The sequence below is a fragment of the Liolophura sinensis genome, chromosome 10 (genome assembly GCF_032854445.1).
Source record: "Liolophura sinensis isolate JHLJ2023 chromosome 10, CUHK_Ljap_v2, whole genome shotgun sequence".
In the NCBI taxonomy this organism is placed as follows: domain Eukaryota; kingdom Metazoa; phylum Mollusca; class Polyplacophora; order Chitonida; family Chitonidae; genus Liolophura; species Liolophura sinensis.
The window spans coordinates 29,025,594-29,037,741 of record NC_088304.1 but is presented as its reverse complement, the minus strand read 5'-3'; the positions used below and the strand labels follow the sequence as shown (position 1 = coordinate 29,037,741).

The 12,148-nt window shown below is 39.5% G+C and overlaps 1 protein-coding gene across 1 annotated transcript; it reads right to left on the bottom strand.

The window, feature by feature from the left end:
* Positions 1 to 1,009: 1,009 nt before the first annotated feature.
* On the bottom strand, positions 1,010 to 11,858 carry LOC135476310 (flotillin-2-like). Its single transcript, XM_064756300.1, has 9 exons — positions 11,723 to 11,858; positions 10,037 to 10,118; positions 9,119 to 9,336; positions 8,237 to 8,469; positions 7,294 to 7,413; positions 6,629 to 6,843; positions 5,916 to 6,099; positions 5,308 to 5,451; positions 1,010 to 4,479 (listed from the first exon to the last, which is right to left on the bottom strand). Exons 1-9 carry the CDS (start codon positions 11,769 to 11,771, stop codon positions 4,450 to 4,452), a joined length of 1,275 nt encoding a protein of 424 aa, XP_064612370.1. The 5' UTR covers positions 11,772 to 11,858; the 3' UTR covers positions 1,010 to 4,449.
* Between the last annotated feature and the right edge of the window lie 290 nt (positions 11,859 to 12,148).

Sequence of the window (12,148 nt, the reverse complement as noted above, 5' to 3'; positions counted from 1 at the left end):
CCCCAAGCACTCACTCACTCCTGGTGCAACCAAACTGCTGTGTGGCTTTTCTCTGCAGCATCAGTGAGAGCTCTGGTCATCCAGAAACCAGTTTAATTCTACATGTATTTGTGGTAAGAACCTATCCACACTCGGGCCAGGTTCAGGACATGGAAGAAATTAATACACCATTAGCTAAACATTCACTGATTTTTTTATTTCATGTTAAACGTCATACTCAAGAATATTTCACTGCCACAATGACAGCAAGCATTATGGTGACAGGAAACCTTTGACTGCCATCATGAACGCTTTGCCATAGACCTACTTCCCTGTAAAACTAATCTTGTCTAACTGGACACTTGTCAACTCGAGAACTGAAAGAAATTTGTACATGTAAACAGCAGAGTGTTTTATTGAGACCTCTATAGAAAATCATAGTACATGTATATAATGTATTACACATACATAACGAGAATAGTTTTGATGGTTGATTACATGCATGTATTTAGCTGACCAGAAATCCATCTTTTCCACTGACAGTTCTTTCAGAAATTAAGAGCAGATGGACGATTTAATTAAAAGTTAATCAGGCATGAACGAAGATAAAAAGAAGTCAAAAGTCAATCGTGTGGACTCAGTACAAAATTCATACGTAATAAAATGGTACAGTGAAAACGAAAAAAAAAAGTTTTTGTCTTAACAATGTTGATCTTTACCAACAGGGTAATAATTAAAAATAACAAGCTAATACAAAACTAACAAATACTGAGTTATTCAAGGAATGGTCAATAAAACAAAACCACACCTGCAAAGCCCCATAACGCTCGTTAATAGTCTTAAAAAAAATTCTCATCCACCCATTCCGAACCACTGTATAGTGAGCTTCACTAGAGAGAAATTTCTTGTCGTGTTGTGAGCATCTAAGTTCACAAAAGCCAAATCACAGGGCATAAAAATGTACAAGTACAGACCTCAAAAAATGTAGGACTTGTAACTTCATCCAATTTGCTGCAAACCACAAAGTTAATTTGTTTTTTTTTCAAAATACCAGTAAGTTCATTATGTTCACCGTCATTTTTAGCCAGACCCTGTCATTTTAAATGATAGTGTAAGTTTAACATTCTGGCCCTGTAATATTCATCAAATGATAGGAAAAGTGTAACATTCTGGCTCTGTAATGTTCATCAAATGATAGGAAAAGTTTAACATTCTGGCCCTGCAATGTTCAAAAGTGTATTACCAGTTATAAATAACTGGTATCAACTTCAGTCTGGATTGAAAGTGTCATTAGTTTTGTATCAGATTAACACTGGTATTAAGGCTTTAGTCTGGTTTAACTTTTACCACATATGAACAACCAGTCTTTGTACTGCAGAACAACCAATCCTCGTCCTGCAGAACAACCAGTCCTCGTACTGCAGAACAAGCATTCATTGCACTGCAGAACCAGTCCTCATACTGCAGAACAACCAGTCATTGCACTGCAGAACCAGTCCTCGTACTGCAGAACAACCAGTCATTGCACTGCAGAACCAGTCCTCATACTGCAGAACAACTATGACTTCAGGACTGCATTTACATTCTGTGGTTCTAATTTTTCTAAACACTTGGAGTCTTAAGAGCTTAGGAACCAGTGTGTCAGTTGTATTAACAGACGCACACTCTTACACCTTTACAACACATCATTGATCAGCATTTCGTGGAATACATCTGCCCTTGAAATCTTCTGCGTTATTAAACTTCAAGAATATTTCTCATTTTCAAAATTTTCATCTGCCTCTAACCAATTGCACATACACAAACAGTATCTTACTACTTTTCATGATCAGTCATGCTGTTTGTCCAACCCCTGCAAACTGTTCAGGATAAATAACGAAACATTAACAGAGTAAAATTAAGAAAACAGTGTCCACCTCAGCCAAGTAGAAATAAATATGCCTTTTAGTCTGAGTAAAAAAAAATCACATCAATGAATATGTATAACGATGAAAAACAATAATATATTATAAGGACAGATCATCACTAGAAAAGTAAAAATCTTTCAGGTCTATTCTATTGGTAAAGAGCGACACATTTTTTCGAATATTAAAATATGGACCATACAGGTCCTGTTAAAAGTCAAGTCTGATAACACAGAGCAAGATAAGGTATTCACAAAGGATGCAAAATGCATGCCGTTAGCTGACTGATCAAAATACCGCAGGATGCCATCTTAAACTGTATCAAATTCTCCAGAAATGGTTTGAAGAGTCAAACAAATGCCCTCCAGGACAGTGCTACGTGACTCCAAAGTGGGGTACTTTCTTCAGCACGTTACAATGTTTGACAATGATTAGTATTCAAACAGGCAAGCACAAGTATCCAAGGTCAGATGGGCGAACTGGAACCTTCTAGAACTTCAACTTTCCAAACATTCACAACACACTATTCTGCTGCCTTAAAACTCAGGGAAAATGTAACATAATATAAAAATTACCATACTGACTCTGTCCTTGCATCTCAGAGCTTCATGAATTTCTTTAAAATACGAGAAAAATGGTCACTGGTATTTCATAACTGATTTCACATGTTGGTCAGTGTATCACACCCTACGCGTGTTCTGTTTTATGAACACAATTTGAGCATTTTAAAAATGTGTGGTTCCCATAAAAACTGACATCAACATTTTCAAACTGATGATATCTGCTTGATAAAACACCAGCAACTAGCAAGGGAATGACTTTCATGCCCTAGTCTTGCTCGTCTTTTTGTGTTTCAACAGTTGCAGTTAACACATTTGATTGCTAAAAAAGCCAGAACCACATGACCAAAAGTCCTCCACTTGCTTTCCATGTTGTGACAATTAAAAATGTAAAAAGATGTAATTATTTATTTGGATATATTTGGTCATTATATGTTCACAAATCTGAATAAGTATTCATGACAAAATCTTGACAAACCACTACGTGGTTCTTTCTGTTGTTCACCTGAATGATAGATAGATCCACGCCTTAACTTATGACTTTATAAAATGGAGCAACACAACATACCCTAGATCTTTTCAACAGCCTCTGCAACCAATATATTGAAACATTCTCAAAGGACTATGGGGCGTGGAGAAATAATTTCCACAATTTTATGAAACTTGCATCTTCAATGTCACAAACAAATCATTTGGGTATCATTTTCATAACAATTGTATGCATAAATTCCACAGAAAAAAAGTGCTTTGTTGAAAAGGTTGAAGATTTACAGTAGTCACTCCTGTTGGTCTCTCAAAACCTTTGTAATTTTTGATCATCATTCTAAAACATTCGCATACTTTGCTTATACGCAGGGCAAATAACCCTCTTTTATACACTATCAGATTTTAGACATATGAAATGATGTAGGTACATGTAAAAATACCACCATTATTTAAATCACAGATTTAAATGATATTAAGCAGAGATCAGCCATTTTTAACTTCAATGTCAAAAGATCAGAGGTGGAGCTTGCAAAGCTGACTGGCTTAGCACCGAGTAGGATCAGAAGATCCTCCTTTGGGCCATACCTGTGACACTGTTCAGTTCAGGACTATCACAAATCTTATCTATATTGGTACTTTATTGTCGCTCACAACATACCCTAATTCTTCAACCTTTTTAGACATTATTAATTTGATTTTGGAGATACAAATATGTGTGTTAGATTGACCAATTTCAGGACTTCACAAGAAGTGTAATTTTATCAGTCCACACTGAATAATGCCTTCAGAATATGCTTGACTAAAAACCAAAAGTGCAAAAAGGTTGAAGAATTAAAGTATCTCCCTAATACATGCCTTAAGATCTGTACCTCCAGAAATAGTTGAAACCATACACTGAATATACAAGAGAGAAACCATCTCACACTTTGTAACAAAGATCACGAGAGCCGTAATGTTCTCTATAGCTACATGTATAATACAATCAACAATATTCCATACTGCTCATGTCTATTTTTATTTACACATATCATCTACTTTTAGTTTCCCCGAGAAACTGACACACACACATGACTACAACAATGCCTATGGCTAAAATGTTTGATTTGCGGCAGCATTGTATCCCTTCACAGAAGGAAGGGGAAGAACCTGGGGAAAATATCAATGCTACTTAGGATGGCAAAGACACATTGGGATAGTATCAACAATAGCCCTATATTCAAGAGTATATATGTATACTTTCCTTCCCACCAAACTAATCAACCCAACAGAGAAAAAAAACAAGAAGAAAGACAAAACACACATGAGCAGCTGCTGTCAGCGGAGAAGTCTAAGAAATGAATTCTTCTGTTCCGCTTTTATATGCGTACAACCAAATAAAGTCGCAATTTCAGCAAAGTTAATTCTTGTCTCTGTTAACAAGGCTGTCGGTGTGATGATGAACAGCTGGACAAATTGTGGTTTATGAAGTCAGAAGTTTCCATGGAAACAGAGCTGTGTGAGAATGAGGCATGTTGTCACCTCTACTGAGCCCCAGGAACTTTTCCCAAAACCTGGAAATGGAACAAGCATTTTACTGAATTATTTGTTCGGAACTTCCATTATCTGGTGTTTTCTTTGCTGTTGTTGTTAGTTTTTTTTTTTACACTTATTCGCTTTGATGACTTCTAAAACTTCTCTAAAATTATCAATCACATGTTTCTTCAGTTTTCTGGACTAGTTTTACATTGAGAAAACTTTACAATTAAGTCATCCGCGGGTTGAAAAAGGTACAGGGGAATTTAAACACTGGGTGTGAAATTTTAACGCTAGGCATGCTGCACACCCACTATTTAAATCCCACTATACCCTTCTCAATACGCGCATATTACCGTTTTGTCCCTGTACTATTTATCAAATAGAAAGCCAGTCTCACATATATGTAAAGCTGAGGTAAGAAAATCATTCTAGCCATGTCGACTACAGACAGCGCTGGTATAGTGGCGTGATGTCACAATGACGTGCCATGGAATGCAGTGTCACAAAGAAAAATAACATCAGCCTGCACAATAATTTAACTGTGCAGGGTATAAATTTAACATCGCAAAGATAATGAGTGAGTGAGTGCTTGAGGTTTAACGTCATACTTGACAATTTTTCAGTCATATGACGACATCCAAGAAAATCATGTCAGCCAGCAATTCAACTGTGCAGGGCATAAATTCCACATATCCTGTGAGGGCATGGCCAGCAGCAATTGCCTTTCAGCAATCTTCAAAATATCAGAAGCAAATAGATGTAAAAGACTTAATGGTATCAACTTTTACATTTACCTTTGAGTCGTTCTGACCCATATTACAAATCTCAGGTGCTCATACAAACTTACTATACAAAGGACTTACCTTGGACAAGTCCACCCCGGTAAGGGCCTGTACAGCAGGAGGCAGCTGACTGACTAACCTGCTTACCTCCCCTGTTGTACGATCATCCCCAATCAGAACAATCTCTTCTGTCTTCATCAGAGGTGCCGACACCTCAGCTGCAATCTGAAACACACACAGAGTACAAATTTATTTATTTATTTAGTATTATAACTGTTGCTGCAACACCCACTCAAATTTTTCTGACTTGCATGAAGGAGGTCAGTTTCATGGGTGGAGGAACCAGAGCGCTCAGGCTAAATCGTAGAACTACTGGTGAGCTTTTGCACACATCGTCATCTGTATATCTACATGTGTGTATCCACCAAAAATGACAACCATGACAACCTTGCAAATGGAGAGATGTGAGTCGCGACAACATCATCATCTGTTTATGTATGCATCCGCCAAAAATTAAAACTCTACACGAAAAAAACAAGGCCTGGATTTCTTTTTTTTAATGGTTTTCAAAGTAGGATGCAAACCATCTTTTATCTATTGCAACTTTTCCAGATGATCAACCCAAACGAGGTTAACAACTTTCAAACACATCAATCAGTTTTAATCCAGGATTCATTGTTTGACCTTACCTTAGGCAGTGTGTCGAGTACCAAACTGATCATAGCTGCATCTCCGTACTGTTTGTAGGCAGAGGCCTTCAGTCTCATCTTCTCGGCCTCGGCTTTACCCACTGCCTCAATGGCGGCTGCCTCAGAACCGCCTATCAGCCGGATTCTCTCAGCCTCGGCCCTGGCATTCTCCACAGTTTGAGTCCTTGTTGAAGAAACCATGAACAAGTCAGTCACAAAATTGCACCTATCCATCATCCCCTAATTTTTTTCTCTTTTCATAACCGACACTCACTAGGTAATAACAAATTTTACACATAAAGATATATAATACTCCCAAAGATAAAATTGGAACTTTCCACTTACCTCTGTCCCTCAGCGATGGTTTCCACCTTGTACGCCTGCGCCTCGGCAGGTAACTTGACCGTGGCCATCAGTTCCTTCTCTTTACCACTTACCTCTGTCCCTCAGCGATGGTTTCCACCTTGTACGCCTGCGCCTCGGCAGGTAACTTGACCGTGGCCATCAGTTCCTTCTCTTTACCACTTACCTCTGTCCCTCAGCGATGGTTTCCACCTTGTACGCCTGCGCCTCGGCAGGTAACTTGACCGTGGCCATCAGTTCCTTCTCTTTACCACTTACCTCTGTCCCTCAGCGATGGTTTCCACTTTGTACGCCTGTGACTCGGCAGGTAACTTGACCGTGGCCATCAGTTCCTTCTCTTTACCACTTACCTCTGTCCCTCAGCGATGGTTTCCACCTTGTACGCCTGTGACTCGGCAGGTAACTTGACCGTGGCCATCAGTTCCTTCTCTTTACGCAGAATCTCCTTCTCCTCAATGTCGATCTGTTTTCGTCTCTCCACCACCTCAATCTCCACATCTTCATTACGGATTTTCTGACGCTCCTTTGCCCCTTGGAGTTCATACGCCAACTCTGCCTCAGCTTTCTGTAACAAGTGCATGAAATAAGCTTAATTCTTTTTTTCCATTTTTCCGAAGACCAGTATGTAATTAAGTAAAAACAAAATAACGCTGCTAGAAAAGTTCTATTATTTACTCATTTATCTGATTAGTGTTTTACCCGCAGTCAAGCATGTTTCAGCAATACAATGACGTGCAAACCACCTCAGCCCCGAAATTATTTATTACAATTATGATTGTCTAACTATATGTATTAAAGAAAGGTTTAGAAACATCTGTCCTTCAATTTTCTCAACAAGCATTCATTTGATTGACTTCACACATGCGGGGTGTATTTATGGGGACCCATGGAAGGGCACAATCCAATATTCAAAATACGTCAAGTTGTGTTGGCAAATTAGGCAATGATGACGACACAGATGTCAGAGGTCAGAAAAACAACTTGATGTCATGTATGCTGAGCAAGCTTGACTTACCCTTGCGTTGACTTCCATATCAAAGTTGGCCTTCTGCATCTGGTAAAGTCTAGAGGAGTCTGCGATCTTTGTGTCTGCTGCATAACGCATGTCCATCCTGGCCTTCTCACACTCAGCTTCCTACACACAGACATAAAATTTTATTCGTCCAAATTATGTCAAAAGAACATCGTCACACAAATATCTGATCTCACTGTTCTTTTATCTGACAGAGGATTATTTTGACCTCTGCCAAGAGTAAAGAAAGGAAGCAACCTCTCTGTATATCTCTCTGTGCTTGTCTGTGTGTCGGTGTCAAGTCTGTTTATCTGTCCGTACTGTCTGTCTATTTGTGTGCGTCTCTGTCTGGGTTTGTTCATCTGCCTGTTTATCTGTGTGTTTCTCTGTCTGTGTCAGTCTAAGTCAAGTCTGTTTATCTGTCTGTACTCTCTGTCTATCTGCATTGTCCGTTTGTCGGTACTGTTTGTACTGTCTGTCTATCTGCCTGTTCTGTGTTTGTCTCTGTTTGTCTGTGTCTGTACTGTGTGTTTGTCTGTTTGTCTGTGTCTGTACCATGTGTTTGTCTGTGTCTATACTGTGTGCTTCTCTGTCGTGTGTTTATCTGTGTCTGCACTGTGTGTTTGTCTAAGTCTGGACTGTGTGTTTGTCTGTTTGTCTGTACTGTGTGTTTATCTGTCTGTTTGTCTGTGTCTGTATCTGTCTGTTTGTCTGTGTCTGTACTGTGTGTTTGTCTGTCTGTCTGTCTGTGCCTGTACCGTGTGTTTGTCTGTGTCTGTACTGTCTGTTTGTGGTTGCGATTTGGATCAGGATTAGAATCTGGATCCATGTATTATTAACACAATTCTGACAGATGCGCCTAAAGTGCATCTATGTCTGTATTACATTTAAATGCAGTGGGGCTTTGTGCTCTTAGAGCGCCTGTGCTGGCTGAATAATGTCATACCCTAATTCCTGCATCTCTGTTGGCCTCTGCCACCCCAATGTCGGCATCCCTCTTCACGTTAGCTGTCTGAGCTCTACCCAGAGATGACAAGTACTCCACGGTGTCGTAAACATCCTTGATGGTGAAGCTGAGGATTTCAATGCCCATTTTCCCCACGTCTGGGGCAGCAACTTCCCTGACCAGCTGGGCAAATTGATCTCTGTCCTGATAGATGGCCTCCACACTTAAGGTCCCTGGATAACAGCAACAACACAATAAATGAATGAAATGAAACTTAACACTACATCAGCATTTCCCGACTCCCGACTTTCAGATGGTCGCTCTAACCATTAGGCCTCCAAAGCGGTCCAATAACCCCATGTAAAAGTCTGTATACAGGCTATACTGGACATTTGACCTGCCTCATAAACCAATATCAGCACCACTTATTCATTTCGGAAAATCTCAGATGTACTAGCTTTACTTTATTCCTTTACATATATACATGTCTTAAAACTGGAATTCGAAGTCTTTGACTTCAAATCATCTTAGGTGCCTACATACAGTAACACTGCTCACAAGTGTTAAGCCACCACTTGGGTGGCCGAGGGGGTTAGCATGCCACTACGGCAAAATGACCCAGGAGCCTCTCACCAACACCGACGTTGTGAGTTCAAGTCCAGCTTATGCTGGATTCCTTTTCGGGCATAAGTGAGAAGGTCTGCCACCAACATGCAGATGGTCATGGGTTCCCCCTGGCTCTGCCCGGTTTCCTCCCACCATAATTCTTGTTGTCGTAGTGTAAGTCAAATATTCTTGAGTACAGCGTAAAATACCAATCAAATAAATAAATAAATAAATAAGCTACCGCTAGATCCTTCTTGTAGAGAATGTGGGACTTACCCAGGATAGCTCTGAGATGACCCTCCAGTGTCTGCAGAATGACATGTTCGATGTGTTCCACACGCTTCCCAAGAAACTGCTCGCACGCGGTCTGCAGCAGGTCTGGTGGGTCAGTCATCACCTTGACTTGTGCCACACCCGTAACGGTCAGGGGCACGCCCTCCGATGTCTCCACGTGTTCACAAACTGGGTTCAAGGTCATCACCTCCAGAGAGATCCTGGAAAATCAAGACAGAATTTACACTTATGAAAGCTACACACTGAGAAAACAAAAAAAAAAAACACAATGCTCGAGCATTCTTGTCTCGAAACAAGAAACTGAAGTCTTGGCAAAGCATATTTGAGATCCATCTTCCATATTTTTTTTTATAGTAACTTTCTGTCAAATCTTTTCCACATGTATTTAGACACCATAATCCTTAAATTTATTGCAGTGCTGTCTTTCGCATAAGTCTAATACAGTTTTTTCTATACCAAGTGCATATACCTGTGCTGGTCAAGAAGTTGACAAATTCTGAGACAACCCATAATACTGCCCCAGGACCAAATACAAGAATATTTCTGATACCATATACATGTGCCCAAAGTAAAATGCACCTTAAGGCAACCCAAATTATGGAGAATATTGCCTCATAAATTTAACTTTAAAAATATTTTTAAAAATTCCTTATATCCATGTAAGCTGACTACACAGATTTAACTCCCAACCCCACATGTTATCATGTAAAGTTGCACAAACAGATGCTCTTGAATGTTCTAAAAGAGGCTAATGTGCTAAGCAAATCGCTATTTGACTTCATTAATGTTTTATGTCGTGCTTAAGAATTTCTCACTTATTTTGCTGTAATACAGAGGTTGGGATTATGTATGGAGAAAATAGGAGCCAACCAGCAGCACTCTTACAAACTCAGGACTTACCTCTGTACATCTGTGACCAGCCACCAGGCCCAGCCCCAGCCTCCTATAGTCATCTTCTTGTTCTGTGCCCCACAACAGCCACCTTAAGAACACACAGCACAGCTCTATAAAGTCACATGTCTTTTTACCACAGACTTGGAATAAATATTCTACACTTTATACACACTTAGAACAATGTAATACAAAGCTGTGCGCCAAGCAATTTGAAAGGTGTTCGAGAACACATTTCTGGAAATGAATGTCAACATACTATCAACAGTAACCTCAATTTCAGGGCTTTTCTGGGCCCAACTATAAGAAAATAAAAAAAAAAAAAAATGATTTTACAGGCTTTTCAAGGCCTAGAAACTTTATTTTCAAATTCCTGGTTTTACATGGTTTTCAAGGCCCCATAGGCACATGAATTAGGGGGAAAACTCTGTGGAGATTAAGTGTGAATACCTAGTAGCATTATCATATGCATGTGGAGAGTCATATCAAATATTCATTTTTTAAACTGCAGGGCTCTCCATGTACAAAGCTGTAACAGAATTTAGCACACCACAAATCCATACTTACAAACCAGGCCTACCAGGAGATGAGATGAAGACGTCAAATTGCGATCGAAGCGACACCTACACATGTGCGTTTGCACCATTTCAGCTAAACATTTCTTGTTCCTCCTGATGTAATTTGAAAGACTGTCAACTTCTGCCCATATCTCGTTAACATGAATGCTTAATTTACTTAATATTTAATCAAGTCCCCTCAGATGAAATTTTAGTCATACAGATTGGTTTTATCTACATGTAGCTATAAGCCACTTACAATCACAGGATTTGAAATTTCCACATGTCTACCCAACAATCACGTGAATTTTAATGGCCAACGGCAAAACAATAATGTTATCTGTCGCTGGCGACACGTAAATCAAATCTGGGCAAAACTGTATACAGGAAATCATAAAACACTTTGTTTATAAAGGTGACTGTTACAGTGTGGTGAAATTCCTAATGTGATAACAACTTAAACAAATCCTGTCTCCTGTTACGCAAGGCACGTGCACAGTGCTACCAAAAAGGGGTAAAAGTAAATCGTGGTAGTTTTCAGAAATCTCTTCCATTTGACATATGTATAACGATTACAAACAGAAATACACATAAGCAGGTATATGTTAAATGCTGAATAAAACGGGGAATTCCCTTCATTTTCTAGACTAATTAAATTTTTTTTATTTATTTATTTATTTACTTTGAGCATATTTTATTCACGACATGCCGACCTATTTCCTTTCGAGTTCTCCAGGTAAATTCTGGCTACGAAAAAGGAAGACGAAACTGTTTGCTACAATTACTTTCCAAAACTCTGATGGCATTTCTTAGGCAGATACAGTTTCAAAAAGACATTGGGCGGCAGCTGTAAAGACTAGGTTGACCCTACTGTTAGTCAATGAGCTCCTTCTCAGATGTTCATTGTGAAAAGCTGCTTCTTTAGTGAATTGACGTTTCAATTCACCACGTGACACCACCCTCACGTTTAAAATTCCCCATTGGGCTAGTATCACGTAGCTCCTACGCCGACCTGGGTAGTGATTGTAGTTGTTGTTGTAAAAGCAAAACAAACCCAGATTTCACATTCACCGAAAGTAGTGGCCAGTTTGTTCACCAATGTTTACAGATCAGGCAACGAAACATCGCAGATGCTTACCCGAAATGACCAGAGCTTCATTTGGCCCCACAGTGTGTATATTGCCCATTGTGTTAAGTCCTTGTTTTCTGATCGAAAATTGTATTTTTTCGCAGCTCTTGCTCTCCTCCTTGTAGTTTATCTGGGGTAGCTGAATTATTATTTCAGCCCTTGACCTTTCACTCCGCGCAGTGCATTGTGGGAGTCAATGACTCGTACCTTTCGTTATTTTAAGTTCGATTTGTGTCGGAAAGGCTGTCAAAGTTAAGTGTGTTGTACTTCAAATGACACCAGAGGCAACAGCGTCAAACAATATGTGGAATGATCTGTCGAAATAATGGTAAACAAATGGATACCCAGAACACGTAGAAACGACACAATGTACCAGTCTCTGTCACTACTGTATGAATTTCGCAATGCAGAGTTTCACAAGGCATAGAGGCCTAC